The sequence below is a fragment of the Sceloporus undulatus genome, chromosome 1 (assembly GCF_019175285.1).
Source record: "Sceloporus undulatus isolate JIND9_A2432 ecotype Alabama chromosome 1, SceUnd_v1.1, whole genome shotgun sequence".
NCBI lineage: Eukaryota > Metazoa > Chordata > Lepidosauria > Squamata > Phrynosomatidae > Sceloporus > Sceloporus undulatus.
Window position 1 is genome coordinate 356,463,788 of NC_056522.1, and position 25,751 is coordinate 356,489,538.

General features: G+C 39.2%; 1 protein-coding gene across 3 annotated transcripts in view; it reads left to right on the forward strand.

The window, feature by feature from the left end:
• Window positions 1-25,751, forward strand: part of VRK1 (VRK serine/threonine kinase 1) — a 42,461-nt gene that overhangs the window by 913 nt on the left and 15,797 nt on the right. For all 3 annotated transcript variants that reach the window (XR_006101325.1, XM_042444871.1, XM_042444872.1), the window contains exons 2-11: window positions 7,854-8,015; window positions 9,369-9,424; window positions 12,843-12,912; window positions 13,683-13,770; window positions 15,589-15,697; window positions 15,839-15,931; window positions 19,103-19,235; window positions 22,190-22,310; window positions 23,218-23,276; window positions 24,930-25,108. Coding sequence is in view for 2 of the 3 variants with exons in the window: in XM_042444871.1 (XP_042300805.1) it covers window positions 7,859-8,015; window positions 9,369-9,424; window positions 12,843-12,912; window positions 13,683-13,770; window positions 15,589-15,697; window positions 15,839-15,931; window positions 19,103-19,235; window positions 22,190-22,310; window positions 23,218-23,276; window positions 24,930-25,108 (1,065 nt within the window). In the remaining variant the exon portion in view is untranslated. The remainder of the gene's footprint in view (window positions 1-7,853; window positions 8,016-9,368; window positions 9,425-12,842; window positions 12,913-13,682; window positions 13,771-15,588; window positions 15,698-15,838; window positions 15,932-19,102; window positions 19,236-22,189; window positions 22,311-23,217; window positions 23,277-24,929; window positions 25,109-25,751) is intronic.

Genomic DNA, 25,751 nt, shown 5'->3' on the forward strand with positions numbered 1-25,751 from the left:
AAAATGGTGAAAGGTCTGGAAACCTTGCCCTATGAGGAACGACTTAGGGAGCTGGGGATGTTTAGCCTGGAGAAGAGAAGGTTAAGAGGTGATATGATAGCCCTATTTAAATACTTGAAGGGATGTCATGTTGAGGAGGGAGCAAGCTTGTTTTCTGCTGCTCCAGAGAACAGGACCCAAAGCAATGGATGCAAGCTGAAGGAAAAGAGATTCCACCTCAACATTAGGAAGAACTTCCTGACAGTAAGGGCTGTTCGACAGTGGAACATACTCCCTCGGAGTGTAGTGGAGTCTCCTTCTTTGGAGGTCTTTAAGCAGAGGCTGGATGGCCATTTGTCGGGGATGCTTTGATTGAGAGTTCCTGCATCGCAGGGGGTTGAACTGGATGTCCCCTGTGGTCTCTTCCAACTCTGCGATTCTATGATTCTATACTTTAGTTAGCAAAGCTTCTGATGAAAATTCTCGTTTTTGCAAACTTTTTACACCCACAAGCCTGCATTTCCTCCTTGTCTTCTGTTTAGCTGGAAGCTGTGGTCCCCTCCACCCCCAACAGTATCCACAATGTGATGATGGTGAAGGATAGATAGCTGGAGAAATATCTTTTGTTGAGTTGCTGCAGTGTGCAGTAAACAATGCAATAAAGCTCTTGCTGATTTTACTGTGTGTACTTGCTTACAAAAGGCAAGGTACACAGCATGCATGAACAGCAAAGCAGTGAAAAGGGGAAAGCAGATGAGCCTACTTCACCAGTTCTTCCATGTCGTTAAAAAAGCACAGATGTATAAGTTCGACCACCAAAATGAAAATCATAAGATGAGTGGAGGTGGGTAAAAGAAAGAAAGAAAATCTATCCATTGTTACATTTTGGAAGCCGCCTTCGGCTGGTATGTAGAAGGCTCAACGTATTTTTATTTACTTATGCAAGGCTTCCTTGGCCTGGTGATTTCATTTCCCATGTGTGTATTATTGGTGTGGTACAGACCATGCAAATGCACCTTGCTGGCACTGATTTTAGGGTTAGGGACCACGTGTCAACCGCACAGTCCCTAACCCTAGCATGACACGGCGTACATGGGCGTCCGTATGTCACCATGTGGCACTTACATAACGAGTGTTCCAATGGCACATTCATTATGTTGGCCCTGCGGTGCAAAAAGGACCTGTTTTTTCCGGGTTCTTTTTTCCTCTGGAGGGAAGCCCCATAGTTTGGCGGCCATGGCTTCCCTCAGGAGGAAATTAGGCTGCCGGCAGGCTGCCCTTTTTGGGTGGTCTGTCTATTAATTCTGAATAAAACATTTCCTGAATCATGTTGGCATACTCTCCTTTTATATGCTGTAGGAAACTTTCCCTATTCTTTCCATGATATTTCTGACTCTGGTATCAACTTTTCCATTAAAGAAATAATGGTCAATAATGTACGTCTACTTTGTTAAATGAGGTATATATGTATATCCCTTCTACGGTGAGTTGCTTAGGGAAACTTCAGGCATGCATTGCTCACGAACCTAATGGTTCATTACAACTTGTGCAAAGGGAGCAATCTTGCTTAGATAAGCTATAGTTTGTGGTGCATTAGAGCACTACCAAATGAGGAAGGATATCAGTTGTTGAGTCATTCTGTGTTTCCATTCCGCAGAACCCATGTATTAAAAATAAATTAGAGGCATGTTTATTTTAGGTCTACTTAGTGTAAAAGCATGTACACTTGGCCCTCAACTTTCATGGTGGTTAGGGCCTCAGGATCCCTGTGAAAATGGAAAAACTGCAAATACTTTAACCCCCCTCCCCAACATGCATGCTACAGACTCTGAATCAGCAAAAATCTCCACCTCACTCCCATGCTGCCTCTGCTGCCAATCTCCAAGCCTTCTGCCTTCTTCCACAATGATGCTAAGCCAAGACCAGCTACAGTGAAAGAGGCTGGGGGAAGAAATGGGGAAAGAAGTGAAGGATGACTTGCTGCTTCTGTAAACACCTCCTTTCTTGCTCCTCCTGCAAACCTGGTCTTGCTTAACATTGTCGTCAGAGGCCAGAGGTGGTAGGGGGCAGATGCACACAGCAAGTGAAGGGGGATAGAGGGGTGCCAGAACAGCGTGCAGGCTGAGTGAGGCAAACCAAGCAAGCCAGCCAGTGAGAGGGAAGGTGAGCAGGTGGATCAGAAGCTGTCTTGCTGCTTTATCACACTAGGAGGCAAACGGGATTTAAACAAGAGTAAAACTAGAGAAAACCAGGAAATGCCTGATGTTTATCACATGACATTTCCTGGTTTTCTCTAGTTTAACCCTCGTTTACATCCCGTTTGCCCCCTAGTGTGATAAAGCAGTATGTTGCAGACTGCATGCATCGTGGGCTGGAGGGGGTTGTTGGCAGGAAAAGAGATGGAAAGGAGGAAGAGGAAGGTGATTAGGATGAGTCACTGCCTCCATCATCAGCTCAGACCTATGGTGGCTGCTGCAAAAATCTCCTTTAGTGTTGTCCTCCTTCTCGAGACAAGGATGGCCTTAAAGAGATTTCTGCAGCAGTGCCATTGTCCTAGGAGGCGGAGGGGGGAAAGGCTTGGAGATCAGTGGCAGAGCAGATACAAACGTGTGGATAATCAAATCTGGAAGAAAAACCATGACAGTTGAGTGTCTACTGTAGTAAAAAATGGTTGCTTAGAAAGAAAGAAGAGAATACTAGAAGCAATGGCAACAAAGCTAGTCAGGTTTAGGTCATTTTGTGCCACCCGGTGTTATTCTTGCTCTTCTGGTTGCCAGTGTGCCTCTGGGTTCAGTTCAATTTTACTCTTGTCCCAGGCTGCCAGGGGTTTTAAGGTTTCACTATGAACTTTTCTGTGTTCTTTGTTCAACAATGGAGAGCCGTTTAAGGTCTTAGTTGCTCAACGGAGGATATTGTGGCAATGCCAGCAGCACCTACCTTCTGAATTGTGGTAGCTAGGGTCTCATAAATGGTCCCTCTTAATGGTGGCACCTAGATTCTGAATTGCTCTTGGTGAAGAGCTCTGTTTTTTCTAATGAGTTGTTGAACTTTCAAGGAGTAGGCAACATGACATTTCAGCAAAGACTTTGGGATGATTTAGAATTATCTATAGAACTGCTGTGACTGGCTTTGTGTTCTTATAGGTCTTGAGCATGTCCATGTTAGCTATCCTAAATGTTTTATGGAAAAGTACATACTGTAATAAAATAATTAGAGTTGTGGTTCTCAGGCTTTCATAGTGAGCCTTTTTTAAGTACTATGGGACTCTGGAAGCAGTACTAGCTTCCAGGCACTGTCCTTCATGTATACCATTTGCACATGGACAATACCACCATATAGAGCTAAAAGAGTTAACTATTCAAAACTGTAGTCTCATTGCAGCCTATGTGTCTTTCCACATTTCTCTTTTAGTTTTCTAAAAACAATGACTATAGTTATGAAATGGGAGTAATTTTAAGACAAAAGGAAAATATCCTTGTTTATAGAGACTAAATATTTATAACTGGAGATATAAGCAAATTGCAGGGTGTTAATTAAAACATAGGGTTTTCTTGGTGAGAAGTTCCTGTAAAGAGGTTCATCATTGCCTTCCTTTAGTGCTAACATGTGTTAACTATGATGTCACTGCTATTCTTGCTGCAAGCTTTTCCATCTGTCACTCACCTCTACTTCTGCAGCCCACCCTCATAGTTGTTTAAACAAATGGGTCCTTGAACAGATCAAGCCTGAACCTTCCTTGGTAGCCAAGATGATTAAATTGAGGCTGTCATACTTGGCCACATCATGAGAAGGCAACGACGCAGGGGAAGGTGGAGGGCAGTAGAAAGAGAGGAAAACTGCACGCCTGATGGATAGACTCAGTCAGGGAGACCACAGACCAGAGATTACAGGACCTGAGCAGGGCACTGGAGGATAGGTTACTTTCATTCAGAGGGTCACCATGAGTCGAGCCGACTCAAACAACAAAAGAAGAACATAAAAAGGAATGTGTTGCATCACACATGGGTGCAGTAGTTGATTCTCCTAGTGAAACAAACAACACCAATCACTTGTGAGTCAAGTTCTGGATTCCTGAATCCTTGCTAACCAATCTGGCTCCTGCTTTCAGACCAATAATACTGGTGTAAAGTATGACTTGATTTGCCACATATATAGTGCTTGAACAGAAAATATCAGATATATGTGCTGGAACAGGTGTCGGTAGGCTTTGTGGGCCTGGGTGTTTGTTTTATGGGAGAGTTGTACTTCTCAAGAGTCTTCCAGAAGTGTACTTCTCCCTTTCTATAAGTTAAAAAGAAAGTCTTTCAGTAGCAGAGTTTGCTTCTGGGGGATACATATGACCTATATGCTGCCCGCACCAGTGCCAGACATTTTAGTACAGGATTTGTGTGAGGAGTCATATTCTTTATGACCTAACATGCAGAATTTCCCAGGTTCAATCTGTGGCACACTTCATTAAAAGAATGGAGTGGTCAGTGATGAGAGAGACCTTTGTCTCCAACCCTGAAAAGCTGCTTCCAGTTAGTGGTGCTTCGTGTTCAGGGATATTTTTAACTGTAGTTTGCTGCACTGGCTTAAATGACCCTGAATGTCCCTTTCAACTCTGACATTCTGTGATGCCCATGTTAGGCTTGATACAAAAACAGCTTGAAGTGATATAAGGAAACATCCCTAAATAACATGATACTTCAGCCATTTGAAAAAAAATATTTTAACAAATCTTGCAATTATTTGTGTAGACCGAAAATCTGCTATTCACTATTACCAACATGCTGTCCTTGAAACTGCAGTTTCACACTGTTCCAAGTCATGTTTATGTATTTTTTTAAATCACTTATAGTGAAATTCATATATTTAAATTCTGAACCTCTCTTTTGCAAAGTGGGATCAAATAGAAACATGGAGATGGCATAAAATGGACTAGATAGATAATGTAATCTAGACTTGGCATTGCAGGCCAGAGGGATAGAATCTGAGATCTTTAGGAGGAACATCTGGAAGGGAGGAGATGTTTGACAGTGGGAAAGACTGCCTCAGAATGTGACACATTGTTGGAGGGTGTTAAGCAGAGACTAGATGCCCATTTGTCACTGATTATTTAGTTGTTAATTTTCTGCGTCAGGGTTGGACTAAATGACTGTTGAGGTCATTTCCAACTGGTAATGTTCTATGATTCTGTGTGGTCATAATTGGTGTGTTGAAAGATTTTGATATTTCTGCAAGGAGCAGATTGGAAGTGAATCATTTACCTGTTCAGATTCATTGGTTGGCAGTAACACCATAGTAGTAGCTTTGCCAGCTTTCTTGCTAACCCCCTAAATAGGATAATGTAGATAATAGGATAATAATCAGTATAATGGTGAGAGGTAATATTTTTGGAAGTTCTGCTTTTTTCATCATAAAGCAGGGATATCCCAAACTCTGAACTTCCAGGTGTTTTGGACTTCACCTCCCAGAAACCCCGAATCATTTGCCAAGATGGCTGAGGCTTCCGGGAGCTGAAGTCCAAATCACTTGGAAGGCCAGAGTTTGGGCATCACAGATTTAAAGGGTCACACATGTCAATCTAGGGGTGAAACAGACAGGCTAAATCAGTACTTCTCAAATAGTGGGGCGGGCCCCCCAGGGGGGGGGCGCGAGGCTCTATTATGCAGAGGTGTACTTATACCATTTTATAGACAAATGATATACTGTATTTATAGTCGCGCGGGGGCGCTAAATGTTTTTCTTCTTCCAAGGGGGGGCATGACAGAAAATAATTGAGAAGCACTGGGCTAAATGAAGCTGCTTCCGGATGCTTTGGAGACATGTCGATTAAACAACACATGCCTCCAAAATTGCCAGAAGCCATGTCAAAGCCACACTTTGGTCGGTAGGAACAGAGCAAAAAGGAGCCAGGATAATCCAACTCCTGGTGCCACCGATCGGTCCATGCAGACAGTGGGGTTCTGAACCTCTTCTGGTCAGAGCAGACTCAGGCCTCTCTTTTGTGTCCGTCTGTTCCGGGCCATAGTTAAGTTATTTTAAGTGTGCTGATAATGTAGTGGAACTGCCATATTGAGGTCTGGGTTATTTCTTTCACTCATGACCATTAGAGAATTGATATGGAATCGGAGTAAAATTTTAGTAGTTGTTTATTGGGCTAGAGACTATCCTTTCTTCTTCCACTCTTTGTCCAGGAGCCTCCATTTAGTACAGTGGTGCCTCGGGTTACGAAAGTAATTCGTTCCGCGGCCGCTTTCGTAACCCGAAAAGCCTTCGTAAGCCGAATTGCCATAGGCGCTAATGGGGAAAAGCCGCGTTTCGTGCGAAAAAGCGCCGAAAAGCACCAAAAATTTTCTTCGTAACCCGAAAATACATTCGTAACCCGGAACAATGATTTCCAATGGGATTTTTTCGTATCCCGAAAATTTCGTAACCTGGGTATTTCGTATCCCGAGGTACCACTGTATTGCCATCCTTTTTTTTTCATTTGCTGAAAAGTTAGATGAATTTTTATTTTAAAGGAAAGGGTAGCATAAAGGTGAAACTAAGAACAAAACAAAACCAACTCTTTAGTTCTGTATTTGTATGGTTGACTTAATAATACTAAAATTGTAAGAATGTTGCTATAGTTAGCTTATATTTGATGATTATTGGGTAAATAGATATATCTCAACTTTATATGTTTGAGGTTCACCACAGTGGGTTTTTTGTTGCTGCTGCTGCTGTTGTTTTGATCCAGACATAGGTAGTTAAACAGATTTCCTCAACTTGGTGCATTCCAGATGTGCTGGATTGCAAATAGCATCATTCCTAGCCAGGAAAAGTACGACCTTTCACGCACAAGGCCTATCTCCATTCTAGAATTTGTGGCACATGCTTTAACAGATAGTTTTGTATATGACAGGACTAGTGTTAGATGATGCTGACAAGAATAGTACTGTAATAAGAATTCCTTATTATTCCTGGTTAGCTGAGAAGACCCATCTCAAGGATGGTAAAGTGAAACCAGGGATGAGAGAAGGCACTTTTTTTGCCAGCTCTGGCTTTCTACTATATAAGTGCTAACTAAAACAAAAGTGGAAAGAACAAGGGAAGTCTCTTATAAGGAAGGTATATGAATAAGGTTAAAGCACTGTATTTCTGCCATTCTTAACAACCTTGGCATAACCTTTGTTGATGAGCATGTTCTGCATTGTAAATGTTTCGAAAGTTATAAAGCCTTCCAGGCCCTGTTTCCATTCTGATTGAATGCTTGTATACAGTGTAAATGCAGAAGAAAAGAACTTAGCAGGCAAAGTACAAGTTGTTCCTAAACTACCTTAGAAAGTATTATTCTGCCTCAAACCTGGAGAAATTCTATGGGGTTGTGTGAGTTTTGTCTGAATGTAGTAAATACTAGGAAGGTTAACATGTTCTTAGACCGTGGAAGAACAGACACCTTAACCCATCACAAAAGTGGCTATTTACCTATCTGGTAATGCAGTGAACAATTACGTGAGGTGATGGTTGTACAGCTTCCTGTACATGAAGTGATTCTGTCATCTGAATGGTCACAACAGCAGTTTGAGAACTGTCTCTTGGTTGGAGATAGATATGTGCTTTATAAAGTGAAGAATTTTTTAATTGCACTTCATGTGGAAAGTAAAAGATGGCTTCGTTCAAGATTCAATTAGGAAGTGGCAGTTTTATCCCAGAAGAACAATAAGTGCTTAGAACATCAAAATTCTTGAACTAAAATTTACATGTTGTTTATTTTACTACTCAAGACTTTGTTGTGGCAGGATGTCTTGAAAGGAAAGAGTCATAGACATATTACATAACTGAAAACAAGTGACATTGTGGAATAAACTCGACCTCTTACAGGTGCTTTTTCTTTTAAATTTATTTAGTAAATATGCCTAATGTAAAGAAGGCTGCTGGAAAAAGAGGTCCTCCAAAGCGGAAACTTGCAGAAGAATTCCCTCCTGGAGAAGTTTTTACTGACTTGCTGAAGAAAGATTGGAAGCTTGGTTCAGTTATAGGAAAAGGTGGTTTTGGTTGCCTGTATCTTGGTAAGATCGATCAAAAAGTGTTATTTTGAGACTTGTATACATTTTGTTTTGCTCACCCATGCTACATTTTTGTTGCATATCCTGTTTTTATACATCACTGTTATGCTGCTCCCAACCTGTTTTCCAATTTTACTGGACTTAGGGAAGGTGGCCAGAGAACTTCTGTTGTCCTTGCAGACATCTTCTGAAGATTGCACTATTTCTTCTCTCCCCCCCAACCTTTCCCAGCCTGGGGTCACTATATGGTGTTGGAATACAATGCCATCATGCCAGTGAGCATAGAGAGTGTTCAGGGGTGATGGGAGTTGTAGAAAAGCAGCCTGTGGAGGTGTGCTGGAAAACATGGCCAATAAGGGGAAGATGTGTACTTTTCAAAGGTTTGGTGCTGTAGTCCAAGGCTGTTAGCGTCCGAATCTTATATAGCGTTGCTATCTCTAAAATGCTGATAAAAATCTCAGCCACAGGATGCATTTTGGGAAAGTGGCTGATTTATGAGTTGGAAAATACTAGATTTTTGTTATTTGACAAATAATACAAAAAGCAAATAGGGGTTTGTAGTGTAAGACCTCTTCGATATGTTGTATTGCTTCTCCAGTGACCAGAGTGGGAATACAAGATAAGCAACAGGAGACACTGCATACTGTACTGTCCAGTCTGAGGACTGTTTGGTGCTTCTGCTACTTGTACCAGTCTTGCTCTGGAATGGAATGGACAGGTTCCCTTCCTGACTTGTGAATGTTAGGCAGGCTAATGTCACCATGTCAAACACTCTCAAAGCTCTGTGGTGCTTGGAAGCTGCAAGCAGCTCCCTAAGAGGCACTTCACACTGTAATTTAATGTGTGCACACAAAATTGTTTGTACTTTAAGTGTGAAATGAAATGCTGAGTGCAGTGTACTCACAATTATTACTACACGTATCATACAGCTAAGCTCACTAAGGACATTGGATGGGCCAAAGAACATTTGTAATGTGTGAAGCAGACACATAGTATTATTTTTCTGGCTTGGGAACTGCCTGTAGTGCAGTGGTTCTCAACCTTCCTAATGCTGTGACTTTTTAATGCAGTTCCTCATGTTGTGGTGACCCCTAACCATAAATTTATTAATATAATAATATAAAATATGTATTTTCCGATGGTCTTAGGCTATCTCTGTGAAAGGGTTGTTCGACCACAAAGGGGTCGCGGCTCACAGGTTGAGAACCACTGCTCTAGTGCAAATATTTCCAGATAAATTCTTAAAATTTAAATTTTAAGAAGCTACAAAGTATTCCTTTCTGATCTTTTTGTTAAATAATATATTAAGAACTGGTTTCTATCATTCTACTGATAAAAAAAAATCTGTTTAAACAGCTGATGTTAATTCTTCAAAATCTGTTACCAGTGATGCACCCTATGTTATAAAAGTGGTAAGTTGAATCTTTTAAAAATTAATTTGAATTATGAAATGAAATAGTGTAATAGTGTAATACTTAGACTAGAATTTGAATGTTTATTATTATTTATTTTATTTATAGACCGCTATTCCGCTTTGATCATAGCGGTGTACAAGTAAAAAATTTTCATCAAAATATTTTTAAAATAAATAATTGATATTAATTTTAGAAGAATGTTGTCTTCCAGGCGAGGCCTGTTGTTGCTGGCCTGCCTCTCTCCCCCTCAAGATGGTGGTTGGAGGAGGGCTCTTTGTCTTCCAGGCCTGGCCTCTCTCCCCCTCAAGATGGTGGTTGGAGGAGGGCTCTTTGTCTTCCAGGCCTGGCCTCTCTCCCCCTCAAGATGATGGTTGGAGGAGGGAATGGTGTGGAAGACTAGAATGATTTTCTGTTGTGGAAATTCAGTGGAATTTGATAATGATAAAATCCACAGAGACCTTTTGTCCCATGAATTGCAGGTTGGATTCAGTGTAAACCTGTTACTGCATTCAATTACGTCTAAAACTTGTAAAATTTCCTCTTCTGCCATTATGCTCTTATTTAAAATATCAAGCACTACTGACTTCTCACTCAAATAACTATCCCTATCATATGCTCATTTACTAATTCGGGGATAGATTAAAGTTGGAATATGAAATATGGGAAAATGGGATATTTTTTCTTAATGTTACTCTTACTCCTACTCCTGTAAAAACCTCTTACTCCTTTACTCCTACTCCCCAGCCCTGGTGAAATGCCCCGGTTGCTTTGCAAGGCTGGGGTGTATGTGTAAGTCTTCCTCTTTGCCTCCCAGTCCCTTCCCCACTGCAATATAATAAAATTGTTTTTTGGTGTTTGCATGTAGAATATAATAACAGGAATAAGGAGTAACAGCCAGTGTAGTATAATAGTTTGAATGTTGGGCTACGATTCTAGGGTAGGTACCAGAGTCTGAATCCCTGCTTAGCTGTGGAAACCCACTGGGTCACTTTGGGCAAGTCACACTCTCTCTGCCTCAGAGGAAGAAGCAAAAATACCCCCCCCCAAACAAACCTTGCCAAGAAACCCCATGGCAGGTTCACCATAAGTTGGAAATAATGTGAAGGCACATACCAACAATTTCCCATTACTTGCACTATGATATATTGAACGTTTTGATCTGTCTTTCTTGTTTTACCCTGGAGGAAACTTTGAAATAGTTTTTAGGGTCTCAGGGAGCCCCTGCATTAAAATTATTGTATCTACAGCTCAGAACAAGTGGAACCCCTAGCAACATCTCACAGAATCCTATGGTTCCAAAGAACCTTGATTGAGAAACCCTGATTTAGACAATATAAGAGAACCCTGTTGATTAAAATAAAATGTAGAAACATAAAGTGTCATTTAACATGGCTGCAAATATTATTGCTTGGTAGCAGTAACGTAGTGTCATATGGATTTGTCTGTTTCTGGCTCTCTTTTATTTATAGAGTTATGGACACTATGAATCGATTAAGTTTTCATTTGTAAAAATAGTCTATACATCATGTCTTTGGCTACTAAATGTATTGAAAAGCATTAATGCACAGTTCATGTTGGTGATGTATGTGTGGTTTTAAGAGGATGCTGATATAAACATTTTATTTATATAGAACATCAGTATTTAGTGGTCTACTTTAGTGTACAACCAGAATGGAGATAAATTGTGTTAATAAACGAATGCCTCTGTCTACACAGAATAGACAGTTAGAAAACATAAATGTCTCATTGAAATTGGGACGTATGACACTATAGATACATTGAAGTCCTTGAGTTTATCCTGAGTCAGGATTGAGTTGCTTATGATACTAAATCAGACTTACAAGAACAAAATAACAAGGACATATATTTGTGACACATGTGCAAAACATGTACTGCTTCATATAAAAGAGAAGAATATTGAGACAGGCTTCTTAGCACACAGTGGCTGATTGTTAGTGTTCAGGTTTGCTTAAAAATTTCAATAGGAGATGGTCAAAAACAAAGACTGCACAAGCCCTTTAAGCAAAGATCATTGACATTACTCAGCCTTCTAAAAAATAAGGTTGCCATGCAAACAAGTTCTTATGCTGCCATTAATATAAAATAATCTGTGTTTTTTTACATCTAGAGCCTTCATGGGGGACTCCGTGTTTTTGATGCATAAGGCCCAAAGCCAGTCTCGAGCATATCCAGTTTAAAAGAGCCAGATCATAGAGAAATGTCTCTTTGCCAGCGATCATGGAGTGCTGCTGCCAGTCAGCATAGATAATATTAGGCTATATAGGCCAAAGGCCCGATCTGGTATAAGGTAGTTTTCTGAGCTCCCAAATATATTTGTAGATTTACATCTGCAGGAGGCACGTACTCCAGGAATAAATTTCGGAGGGCCAGCCAGAAGTTTTAAAGCTTGTATTTCATTGTGACAGTAAATGCTACACACACTGATATTTTGAATATGAAATAAAGTTAGAGTTAAAATATGAGAAGCAGGAGTAAGCATACATACTCATTCTGGCCCTGTTTTTATTGCCCCCTGTCTCTGTTTTTCTTGCCTTCCACAGATGGATGAGGCCTTTCTGAAGAAAACAGTCTCTTCTGTCATGGCTTCCAAATTTCTGGAAGAGCCTTGACCGATAGAAGAGGTTTTTCCCTTCAGGGAGATGCTTTGCATATGTGATGAAAACGATAATGGCAGAAACAGTGAAGCTAGTACAGGTTGAATCTTACTTATCCAGAATTCTGAAATCTGAAATATTCCAAAATTCAAAGTTGTCCTCATGGATGGCTGAAATAGTGACACCTTTGCTTTCTGATGATTCATTGTACACAAACTTTGTTTTATTCACGAGACTGTTGAAAATATTGTGTATAAAATCACTTTCACGCTATGTGTATAATGTGCATACAAAACATACCGTACATGACTTTCATGTTTTCACTTGGGTCCTATCTCCAAGACATCTCACCATGTGTATGCAAATATTCCCAAATTCATAAAACTACAAAATGCAAAACACTTCCAGTTTCAAGCATTTTGCATAAGGGAGACTCAGCATGTATGGTACTCTCCTGCCACACCCACCCACCCTGTTGCTTTAACTTATTCAAAATGGCTGAATAGGAATTTATCTAGATTTTTCATTCACCATATTAAGATGAAAACCCCATCATATTAAAATTTATAGAACATTTTCTCCCCCCCCCCCCCCTTTTTTTTTTCCCCCAAAGAGGATTTTCCCCATTCTATAGCAACAATTGAGAGTGTGAATTAAAAGGAAGAAAATGTAAATGTTTTAGTTGCTAGAGTACAGGACACTAAGAAGAAGGCTTTACTCAATATCAAATAACTTGCTAGGGAGAAATGGACCAAGATAGTATGTGCAAGGGTATGTTTATTTTAAAATTATTTCTATAGGAACCTAGTGACAATGGACCACTCTTTACAGAATTAAGTTTCTACATGCGAGCTGCTAAACCAGAGATAAGTAAGTAATATATTCTGAGTTTTGATTTAACAAAATATTTTTTTCAGTCCTTTTTGAATAGTGTAATATCGAACATGGAGAAAAGTACAGTAATATGTTGTTTAAAGATTCATTGGCATCTGGAATCATCATTTAAAAAGGCCATAGTGCTTTTTGGACATTCTTAATTATAGTGAGGTATTTCTTCATTGTGGTACATCACTGTATATTTAGTAAAGTTAATTGTTTATAAACAGGACCTACTGAACTGGAACATTTGCTCATGTTCTCTTTTAAACCAGTAAGTCACAGCCACTGAGGCAGCAGCTACTGATTTCCAAGGGGAAAATGGAATTGTCATAATAAATGGTGTCTGTTTGAAGGGGAAAAAAATACAAACATTATTTTTAAATAACATGCCTGAATTTACTATAATAGTCAGGAAGTCTTAGCCTTGCCTATGCAGGATATTTTTCTTGAGTTAAAAGTGCTAGAATCTGGAAAGAGGTATGCAAATAAAATGTGTAGACAATTAAATAGTTAGGACCTAGTCAAAGTAAATACTTTAAATTCCTGATTCAGTGGGATAGACTTTCAGATGCTGAACTCACTTGTGCTGAATGTTGGCAAAGTTTGTGTCCTTAGTAGCAAATGTTTAATTACTATTCAGAGCTATTAATCAGTTTTCTGTATTTTTTTTTAATAATCCCATTCTTGTATAAATATAGCAATGATTGCATTTCAGAAAACTGCTAATGGTGCATGTTTGGAAACTTCATTTATATTTTCAGTTAAGAAATGGATTTCATCTCACAAACTGAAATACTTAGGTGTACCAAAGTACTGGGGTTCTGGCTTGCATCAAAAGAATGGCAAAAGGTACAAACCATATCATATTTTAGTGTGTATAGGGATTTTTTAAAAAAAATGTCTATTATTTATAGCAATAGCAGTTGCACAAATATTATGCTAGGTTCTTAAAGGTATTCTGAGCAAGTATGATTTTTTTTTTTGGCTTTTGATATTGTATTGGCATTCATACACACAAACGACTGGGAAAAGAACTGGAGACTGTCTATTGCCAATCTGGAAAAAAAAATGTAAAGCTAAATCTGTGATAATCAAGTACAGTAAATGTTATCGGTGTATTGGAAATATATGACTACATGCATGTAATAGCAATTGTTTGATGAATTTTAGGAATTTTATCACTGTTTTGTATTTTTTTGGATCTGCTTACAAGTGAGTAAATGTATTAATGTTTAAAGTTCTATAAGACACTTTATTTTAACTGCAGCGTATTAACGACAGTACCTAGGTTTATAACTTGGAAGAAATTTGTCATTCACAAACATACAGTTTCTATTCCTATGCTATGATTCAGAGATGTTTATGTGTTATGAAAGCCCTCCTGCATGTACACCATACTTCCCAGATTCTTTTTCTGAATGCTGACCCAAAGCTTTTGTGCTTATTTTATGTATTACTTATACAATCAATTTATGTATCAATTACAATAGTTGAAATGATACCACTGAATGATGTTGGAACCAATTCTTTCTGTTGGAATTATTGCTTGAATGTCTGCCAGGTTTTAAGAATAACTTGTCAGAAACGCCATAAGATATGGTTGGAGAGATGGGGGCATGTGGGTGCATTCCAAAGTTTGCCTATAATTTAAAATAAAATATTGAAGCTTTAGTCAGCTGATGGAAAGCAATGAAAATGAAAATTTATAAGAAGTATCCATGTTGTTGTTTTTTAAATGACCATGCACCAAAGAAATACAGTGGTAGATCAGGAGTGAGAATTGTACAGCCCTCCAGATGTTGATCATCTGCAGCTCCAAGAAGCTCTAGATAGCATTGCCAAAAGTGAGGAATGATGGGAGTGGAAGTTTTTCAAAATCCCACCCCTGTGGTAGATCCACAAGCATCTCTTTTCTTTTCTTGGGGCATATTTGTTTTGGAAAGAGTCCAAAATGTTTTATATTTTTTAACCTGGCATTTAAGCACAGCCTTTCACCATGCGATCTTGCCTACCTCACAGTAATTTAAGTAAAATTTTCTTTGCCCCACTGCCACCTAAAGTATGGCTGATGGATATACCCAGAGTCTACAGTCCTCTCCACATTAGTTTGTAGAAGATTAGTAATAGTTTTCTTATTCTGAAGGATCTTTAGTATTATAGTGGTCCCTCCACATTTGCTGGGGTCAGGGGCACAGGTCCTCTGTAAAAGTGGAAAAACTGCAAATAATAATTTAAAAATTAACTGAGAGAATACCTCTCTAGTAGTCTCTAGGTCCTCAAGCACAACTCTATTGTCAACTTCTGACAGAGTTGTGCTGAAGGACAAAGAGATACTTACAGAGAATATATTAACCAAATCTACAAATAATCAAATCCACAAAAGTCAAAACCCCAAATGTGGAGGGCTGACCGTAGTTGAATTGTTCTGCTGATTGCTCTGTGGTTCATTGTGTGGCATGTTGCTGTGTGGTGTCAACACATGCGTAGGATATATAAGTTATACAGAGGGCATAGTTTCAGTTTTTGCTGTAACTATTTTGTTATGATAGCCTTGTGTACATTATTTTTAGACTTTTTGTCAAAGTGCATCTTTGACATTTTAAAGTGTAATAATTTGAGTATGTGCAATTCTTCTTAAAGACAATGATCTTTTCCTTTTGAAATCAGTTATAGATTTATGGTGATGGACAGATTTGGGAAAGATCTTCAGAAGATCTTTGAAGAGAGAGGAAAGCACTTTACACGCAAAACAGTATTACAATTGGGCTTGAGAATAGTAAGTTTTAAAATCAGTATTTTAAATACTAGCTTATTCAACTTTTAAAAGTTAGTTTGTAATAGGTAGAGCCCCTATGCTATTTGGGGTTGGGCCTTTTTTCATTTTGCTGACATTGTTCTGTGTTATGCTTTTTGATAGCTGGATGTGTTAGAATATGTTCACGAACATGAATATGTTCATGCAGACATCAAGGCCTCAAATCTTCTCCTGGGCTACAAGGCTCCGCATCAGGTAACTTCCAGTCTGTTCTTTTTATAGTGTTTAACCTATTGTTTTAAAGAAAATAGAGCTGCTGTGAACCCCAGCAGAAATCTTTCCTTTATGAATGTGTACAGCATTAATATTTCTGCTTGACATTTATATCTAGTTAATGTTGTACATTTTTTATTCACTTTGCTGGCAGTTGATCAAATTGGCTATTCTGCCCTGAATAATATTCAGGAGAATGCTTGCGATACAAAATGAATTTCAAATAGCTATTTGGCGGTGGAAGTTTAAAATTATATAGTACACCGGTGAATTACGTTTGCTTGTCTGCTTTGTCAATTTTTTATTTCCTTTGTTTGAAGAATCCATCAAGCATAAGTGTTCTGTTACTTGGAAAGCCTGAGTTTTTAACATGTTGATTATTCAAATCAATTGGTTTACAGAAATATCTGTAGCTGTCTAATTTTATTATTATTATTATTTTATGTCTTTAGTGTTTGGCAAATGCACATATGAAGTCAGTAATTTCCCCTTGTTCAAGTGCTTATTATGAAGTGAATAAAAGCTAGTACTTTTGAAGTAGCCCAACTAACCTTGCAAGTGAATTCCACAGAACCTACTAGTCTGGAAACGTTTCACTGCTGGTTATATGTATGTGGGCTTAACATGCTGAAGGAATGGGAAGGTTACTCCAATCTCTCAATGGTCAGATGTCTAGGAGCAATTCCAGACAAAGGGCTGTCTTCCAGCACTGGCAATCAGAAGGCATTATGCAGCTCTTCCATCTCAGCCTCTATGATAGATTTTCTGTGTTAAGGGAAAAGATGGCAAAAGTGGTGGGAAAACCTTGGGGGAAAAGCAGGGCAGGACATTTATAAATAGAAGATGACTATATCTGGACCCTCTTAAACTTCATAGAAATTGTGATGGTATGTCCAATGGGTTATCAGCAAGAGAAACCAGTCCATGCCTTCATTTGGAGGAAAATTCCTGTTTGTTCACTGTTGTGTTTTAGCATTGTCACACTGACCCACCATTTCTACTTTTCTACTCTTCTCTCCTTCCTTTGGTTAACTTCTTTTATTTTGTAAGCCTGAGGTCAAGGTTTCTCTTTCTCATATCCATTTATTCACACTGCCTCCTACCAGCAGTAGAAAGAAGTGTTGGTTTAATATGAGTTTTTCTGGAAAGCAGCAATTCTCTCAAAAGCAGAACAGTATTTTTTTTAAAAAAGCAGTTAACCCTGCAGCTTTACATTCTTTGTTTTGTGTAATTTAAACCAAAGGAGACTAAATATAGGGTGTTAGGCAAAAAGGAGGGCATAATTTCTCTATTGATGTGATAGTAAGAGCGTTTTTTTTTAAAAAAAAAGCAGTTCCAAAGGCAAAGTTCCCATTGTCCAAAACAACACATTTGCATTTCATGACCATTTGTAGAAGCTCCTGAAGATTACGCACTCACAGACATGCACACACACACACAGAGACAAGTGAACATTCAATTTGAGATAGACTTGTTAGGGCTCAGTTGTACCTCTGAACATGTGCACAATGTTCAACAGGTGTCAACGAATAATACTGAGTTACTCACATTTAGCTAAGAAGAGGGAAACCAAAGACAGCCTGGGAATAGACTGCATATAGCCTGTAAGTGTCCTGTGGTGGAAAGAAAATGGTAGTAATTCTCAAATAATCCTTTGCATTTCACTTCACACATCTTTTCAGTTTCCACCTTTTGGAGCAGGAAAGGGAAGGAGATAATGCAGATACTGGCTCTGGATCATTGTGGCAAGCCTCAGTTTTATGCAGATGCAGTAGTAACTGTTTATAAAACAAGCTAGAAATACTTCATATTATTTGTGGCATTGCAGATGCATGTTTTAAAAAGGATTGATCAGGCTTGTGCTGACAATAGCATGCATGATAGAGACTTGGGCTCACCACATGTTCACTAACATGTTTCTCTTTTGATATATGCAACAAGGTGAATGAAAATGAATATGGCTTTGGTTCAGGTTATTTGATGGATGATATTCTCCTTTATGAACCTGCCCATGCTTGGAGATCTGCTGGGTTAACATGTGGTATCCTACTTGCACTTTTGACCCAGTACCATCCATGGGCTGGTGTGGCAACATGCAGGTGTTCACACACCTGCCCACCTCCATGCCATGGAGTTACAGCACATCCCTTACCTTCCACCATTGTTGTGTCTGCTCTGAAGGCTCCCACTGTGGCTCATAAGGGTGGAAGATGGGGGGACTGGCTACACCCACATGGCCAGGTGCACCCATCCCATATCACAGGCTGTGGCGGGGGCCTTCAGATTGGTTGTGATGGCAGCAACATGTAAGGAGCATGTGGGACTGTTTAGTCTACTGGCTGTCACGGCAGAGCGTTCAGGAAACTCTGTGACAAATAGCAAGGCTTTTTAGACTGTGTTAAGGGCCCATTGGGCCAGGGTCAGTCTGAATCTGCATCTGGATTGGTCAGTCCCATTCTGGGGCTCTTGTTCCGCATCATGATGAAAATGATGATGAAGATGATGATGCTAGGAGTTAAGACTTCATAATATTTTGAGCCTGTGGTCTGCATGTGACACTGAGACCTATTTTCATCAAAGTTTGCTCAAGAAAAAGCCTAACTGCACCCAAATCTTCTGCAAATGCAGTGGTTTAGTTTTCTCCCTCTCATACCTCTCTCAAACCCTAAAAAGCAGGAAAAAGTGACCCATATTCAGTTGAAATAGGGATCAGAAGACATACATTGCCATTTCTGGCATACCTGAGCATACTGGTGCTGGCTGAAAATTGCCCACCACCTCCCATACAGGGGCCTACGGTGATCTAATGTTAGCACTGCATTGAACAAAATGGAAATACAATGTGCAGGTAGACTTGTCTTAACTTGTTTTTTTCCTTCATAAAAAGCAAGTATAGTATTAAATTAGATGATGTGGTACATTGTACATAGCTGGAATGGTTAATTTGTTAATACATAGGAGAATTTATACTTAGGTTACATTTGAAGATTGCATGTTAATTTGTAAAGAGAGATATATAATGGAAACTTTAAGTTCCTTTTAAAACTTTTTAAAAAAGACTTTTAAATGTATTTAAAGATCAAGAACGGTAGCTGATTGTGGCTCCTTAATTCTTCAACGAAATTGGTTTTGATGCACTTGGAATCTTAACAGGTGTACTTGGTGGATTATGGCCTTGCATTTCGATACTGCCCAGAGGGCAATCACAAGGATTATAAAGAAAATCCCAAACGCTGTCATGATGGAACGCTTGAATTTACTAGTATTGATGCACATAAAGGGGTGGGTAAGTAATACTGTTGTATTTCTTGTATAACATTCCTTCAAGTTACTTATAGGGAATACAAGGTAATAAACCTCAGCATGTTAAAATACTACTCTAAAATAAATTGCTTTCATCTCAGAAATCCTAAACTGGGGACAAAGCACTAAATAATTTCTGGGTTAATTTTGCAACTTAGGTTGTGACATTAGATGGGGAATGGTAAAACAGCCTTTCTTCAAACGAATTCAGGCATAGCTGAATGTTTACATTGTTTGTGATATTACTATATATACTCATGCATAAGTCTAGAAATTTTAGTAAAACATTGACTCAGAAAACCTGAGTCAACTTATTCATGAGTCAGTATATATACTTTACTTTAATTCTTACTCACAAAAGGAAGCATCCCCTTCTCTGAGTAGACTGGAAGAAGCTTAGTCTGTCCTGGGAGCAGCTAAAACAGTGGTTCCCAACATTTAGTCCTCCAGATAATTGGGACTTTCACTCCCTTAATTCCCGACTGTTGGTCAAATTGGCTGGGGCATCTGAGAGCTGGAGTCCAAAATGAATGGAGGACCAAATATTGGTAACCACTGACCTAAAAAAATCACCAACCCTCTACTCTCTCCATTGCGACACAGCTTCTGACCTTCTTGAATGTCTGGGTGGTGGCGGCAGCGGCAGCTCTTTGATGCTTCTCCTGAAAAGTGCTTAGAGGAATGACACTTTGAAGGATTTGAATAACACATTTGTGTATGCCAGCTTTTCTGGATAAAAAACTAGGCTAAGTTACCACATTAAAGTTAAAGTTATCATATCACTGCTAATGTAGGCTACTAGTGCATGTACTACTGCTTCAAGGTCTTTTCGATCCAGACAGGGGCGCAGTTGGCGTATCAGCTGAAGCGGGTACCAAACACTCCTGGCCATCGCATCCACTTGAGATGATAACTGTAGAGATGGGTCCAGGAGTACTCCCAAACTTTGAACGTTGTCCTTTAGGGGAAGTGTAACCCCGTCCAGGACTGGATGACAAATTTCCCTGTCTGGATTTGGAGGACCTATCACGAGTACCTCTGTTTTCTCTGGATTCAACTTGAGTTTGTTTTTCCTCTTCCAGCCCATGGAGCCCTGGTGGCGCAGTGGTTAAATGCCTGTACTGCAGCCATTCACTCAAAACCACAAGGTTGCGAGTTCAAGACCAGCAAAAGGGCCCAAGCTCGACTCAGGCTTGCATCCTTCCGAGGTCGCTAAAATGAGTACCCAGACTGTTGGAGGCAAATTAGCTTACTTGCTAATTAGCTTACTTGCTGTTCACCGCTATGATCTTTGGAATAGTGGTATAAAAATAAAACAAATTATAATAATAATTATTATAATTATTATTATTAATTATAATTATTACTGACCCTAGGCAGGCGTCCAGAGGAGAGGTGCCATCCTTAGTCACTGTATCAGTCAGAGACATGGAGAGATAGATCTGGGTGTCATCAGCGTACTGATAACAAAGTGCTCCGTGATTCCGGATGATCTGTCCCAGCGGCTTCATGTAAATGTTAAATAGCATGGGGGACAGAATGGCGCCCTGAGGGACGCCAGATGTAAGCTCTCTTTTACGAGAGCAGCTGTCCCCCAGCCTCACCATCTGGAATCTTCCTGAGAGGTAGGACTGGAACCACTGGAGCGCAGTGCCCTCGATACCCAACTCTCTCAGGCGTTCCAGAAGGATACCGTGGTCAGTGGTATCGAAGGCCACTGAGATGTCCAAGAGCACCAACAGGGTTACACTTCCCCTGTCAGTGCCCAGACAGAGGTCATCGACTAAGGCGACTATGGCAGTCTCAACTCTGTAACCCGCCCTGAAGCCAGTTTGAAATGGGTCAAGATAATAGGTTTCATCCAAGACAGCTTGGAGCTGAAAGGCGACTGCCCTCTCGATCACCTTGCCCAAGAATGGTAATAAGGAGACCGGTCTGTAGTTACACATCGACAGGGGATCAAGGGAGGGTTTCTTCAAAAGAGGTCTTACTATTGCCTGTTTTAAAGTCGATGGAATTATACCCTCCTGAAAAGATGCATTTATTATAAGATGAAGTGCGATTTTTATGGCATCTCCTCCCTGAGCGGTCAACGCAAGAAGGGCAAGGGTCGAGAGGACACGTCGTCCTTTTCACGCAACCAAGGAGCTTGTCTACATCCTCGGTACTCACAAATGCAAAACAATCCAGAATAACCTTACTTCCAGAGTCACTGGATGCCTCTGTTATAGGTTCTGTCAAAAGACCAGCGTCAAGAGCAGCCTTTATCTGAGAAACTTTATCAACAAAAAAGTCATTAAAAGCGTCACTGCAGGCTATCGTTGATACTATACCTCAAAGTATCTGTAATTGTGCCTATTTTCTAAATTTTGGATTAGGATCTTGAGAATGCTGCAATGAATTGAACTCAAAGAAACTTTAGATAAATAGCAATTCTCCTCCCTTGTTGTTCAATTTGTAACCTACCATGGGACTTGCTGTTCTAAAAAGAATTTTTTTTAAAAATCTCAATTGGTCATGTGCAAATTCTTGCATGCATTGAAAGTAGATTTTTGGATCACAGCCATGCTGATGTCTGACCCCACTTAGAAGCCTAATTATATCCCTCTTCTCCCTGTACCACTTAATCTCCAGCCAGCATAAAAGCAGCTGGGGAATCCATCCCACATATCCCTCCTCACTGATGACACCAGGGCATAGTCTACTATTGAGAGACCTTGACTGTTCAGCATTCATAATCCTGTGAACAATAATATCATGCAAGAAATTTTGCATGTTCCTTGGTGATGTTTCATGGTTTCATGGCCACCAAGAAGGACTTGTTTAACAGTTTTTAAAGTTACTGCAGTGTAACATTAAGAGTTCATCTTATAATTTTAAGGGAATAATTTATTGCTGTCAAGCTTGATCTTTTTTGTGATTTTTAATACTCTGTAGCTCCTTCAAGACGTGGTGACTTGGAAATTCTGGGTTATTGTATGATCTGCTGGCTTAGTGGCAAACTACCTTGGCAAGACAATCTAAAAGACCCGAATTATGTCAGAGACTCAAAAATTAGGTAAATTGACGTGTTTCATTTTTTAAAAACAACAACAAAAGCTTGGCATATTTGAAAACATCTATTTTTCATGTAAGTATGCTTAGGTAAGGCTGAGTTGCAAGTCCACTTCTTGTAAAACCAAAATAGTGTGAGACTCAAAAGCAGTGGGAACCAGTTGAAACTGCGGGGCAGGATACCGCAGGATACAACCTGCCTATCTGTACAGGCCCTAAAACTATTCTGCAGCTTCTCCTTTCACATGTATTAGGGAGCACTATATTTGAATAATTTTATTTTGCCTGTCGTTTCTGCTTGAATATTTTTATTCTACTTTATTTCCAACATAAGTAAATATAATTATATCATCGCTTCATAATGTACATGGTTTTCCTGGAGTCCTATGGTATTTGTCAGACATGCAATTATATTTCCATTCATTTAAGGTGTTCATTGTCTTTACTGTTTTCAACCCCATGTTACTGAACTAGAATTTTTAAAATACACACACGCACACAGAGCCCTCCATATCCACTAGATTCTGTGGTAATGGATTCAAACATTCATGGTTTGAATTTCCAAAAATTTCCAAAAAGCAAACCTTTATTTTGCTGTTTTATATAAGGGACATCAATGGTTCTGGAACCAAATCCCAGCAGATAACAAAATCCCCCTCCCTCTCTGTATACATATAAAATAAACGAGAGAATCATATATGTACATATAATTTCTATTTTATAGTTGTTATTTTATTATATATTACTATATTTATATTATTTCTTCATTTTGATATTAAAATTTAAAATATAAGGGATTACTCTCAATTTTGCTGTGATCACTTGTTCAGACACACTAGGTACACACATGAAAGGAATGAAAATACAGCAAAAAAATGCTGTTTTATTAACTTATTTTTTTCTTCTGTCAGGTATACAGATAATATTAAAGAATTAATGGCTGAATGTTTCCTTGGAAAAGATAAACCAGGTAGGACATTCAGATTAAATATCAATGTGTTATAAAACATTTATTTATTTTTAAAATAAATGCAAGCACATATATACACTAAGCATGCACCCACAGTGTAGAAATAATACAGTTTAACACCACTTTAAGTGCTACATCTTCATCCTATGGAATTTTGGGATTGTAGATTTGCAAGGTCTTTAGTCTTTTCTATGGAAGAATGCTGATGCCTCACAAAATTATAAATCTTAGGATTTTGTAGGATGAAGGCATGACAGTTAGAAGTGGTGTCCATCTGCATTATTTCTACAGCATACATGCACTCTAAGAGTAATTCTCAAAACAAAACTGGCTGAAATTTGTGTAAAATTTGGAAGCTTTGAATAAAATAGTCTGAAGAGATCCTGGTGTGTATTTCCCAAGCAGTTCAAATAATATTAGTGGGTAGCAAACACTGCATGACCAAATTTTCAGCTGTGTGTTATGTTTGCTGTTCATTTTTTTCCATACCTATCTTGCACTGCCCAAATCTTGGTGGAGGGTTGTTTGACCCACTGGAGAAGATTTTGAGAGCATGGAAGGCATTGAACTGGGAAAGAAAGAAAAAAATCCACTTCCATCATTGTTTATGCCACTGGTCAATTGAACGTCTGAATTTTTCTTTGTGCATTTATAAGTGTTTTTTTCTATACAGCGTAGTAAAGTTCTTTATAAAACTTGGGGAGGAAGAGCACTGGTTTGCAAGGATTTTACCCCTTTACTTAATACAGAAAAAAATGACACCTATCATCCACAGTCATTTAGTTGTAAATAATTGGTTTCAGCAAGATCAGAATTATACCCAGATTCTCTGATGTTTAAAAGCCTAGATAGATAGATAGATAGATAGATAGATAGATAGATAGATAGACAGACGACTTTTCAGATCATTAGGTTTTGTTTCTTAAGGGATTCTTAGAGAGTGGATTTGTAGCAGTAAAAACAAAGAACATTTTATGATTAAAATACTTAAAAACACCCTGCAATTTCTATGATTTTTAAAAAAAAAATCCTTGGTGAATTGAGCCTAGAAACTAAGTGACTGGTTCAAGTCTAAATAGGTTGTGTTGGATCCAGACAAATGCCAGCAGAACACAGACTATGCTCCCTTCCTGTCAACCTTCGCTTCCCTTCCACCACAAATCTACCAATGATTTGGCCTGTGTCACTGTTTTCCCCCCCTAAAAGACACCTTCCAATTGCCATTCTCGTTTGCCCTCGGTTATATCACAACCCACTCTGTTCAGCCAGCCTGCCAGATCCTAGGAAAACACTTTACCATTATAGTTCTGGGAATAGGAGAAGGCACTCCATCCACCTTCTTGTGCTGTATTTTGTTTGAATCCAACCTGGTGAAAGAATTGAAGAGCACTCCCAAGCATGACTGGTGCATTTTGTGAAGTCCCCCAAAAACACAGTTACTCAAGGTAGCTGTGGAGACTATTCTTTTGAAAGTGTCTTCCATTTTTTTGTTCGTAATATTTTTTGAACAAACTTTGGAATGGTTTTCTCATGATCATATACTGGAAAAAATCTGTAAATGCATACTTGCATATGTGTTTTGTATCCGTTTCTAGATTTATAATGTATTCCATCCACACTTGACTTATATAGCTCTTTAATGATTTCGTTCAGGTGAACTAGCCAGATATATGGAAAAAGTGATGGCTTTGACTTATACTGAAAAACCACCATACCAGGAATTGCGAGAAATTTTTCTTCAAGGTCTCAAAACCATTGGTGAGAAGGATGATGGTATATTGGACTTGGAAGTTTCAGAAAATGGAGATGTTCCAGAAAAGCCTGCACTTAAGGTCTTTATTTCTCAATGCAGATCACTGTTTAATGTTTCTTTGGGATCAAGCAGATGCCTCGATCACTATGGGACCACAGTGAGCAGTCCCTGCAGTCCCAAGGCCAGGTGTTGCCATAGTCCCAGATGGGACACCGTTCCTTTTTGCTTTTTGCTGCTCCTTTTGCAGTCAGGTTCGGGCTGCCTTAGGCAGCCTCAGAGCAGCTTCCGGGTGGTTTTTGGCCATGTGTCATTTAAGCACCATGCCCACACAGCAACCGGATGGCAATTTATTTGGGCCTTAGTTTTCATCTGCATGGAGTGTGTAGTTATTGGAAATAGATGTCACATAGGTGAAATCAACGCTGCAAAGGCAACAAGTGTACACTTGAGACATGTCCATATTTCATGAGCAAAAGACTTGTTCATTCTCATTGTCACTGGCCTGAATCCAAAGAGCTACTTCAGGCATGTCCAAGAACTTGTATGCACCCCAAGGAAGATTCTTTAAAAAGTCAGGTAGAGAACTCTGGCATATCACAAACTGCTTTTGATATATCATTCCATTCAGGATAAAGGGGCTGAAGTGGGAGGAACATGAGCTCAAATTCCTCTTGGACAAATATAAAAGTTAAGTGTGTTTGGATACTAGCCATGAACATTTC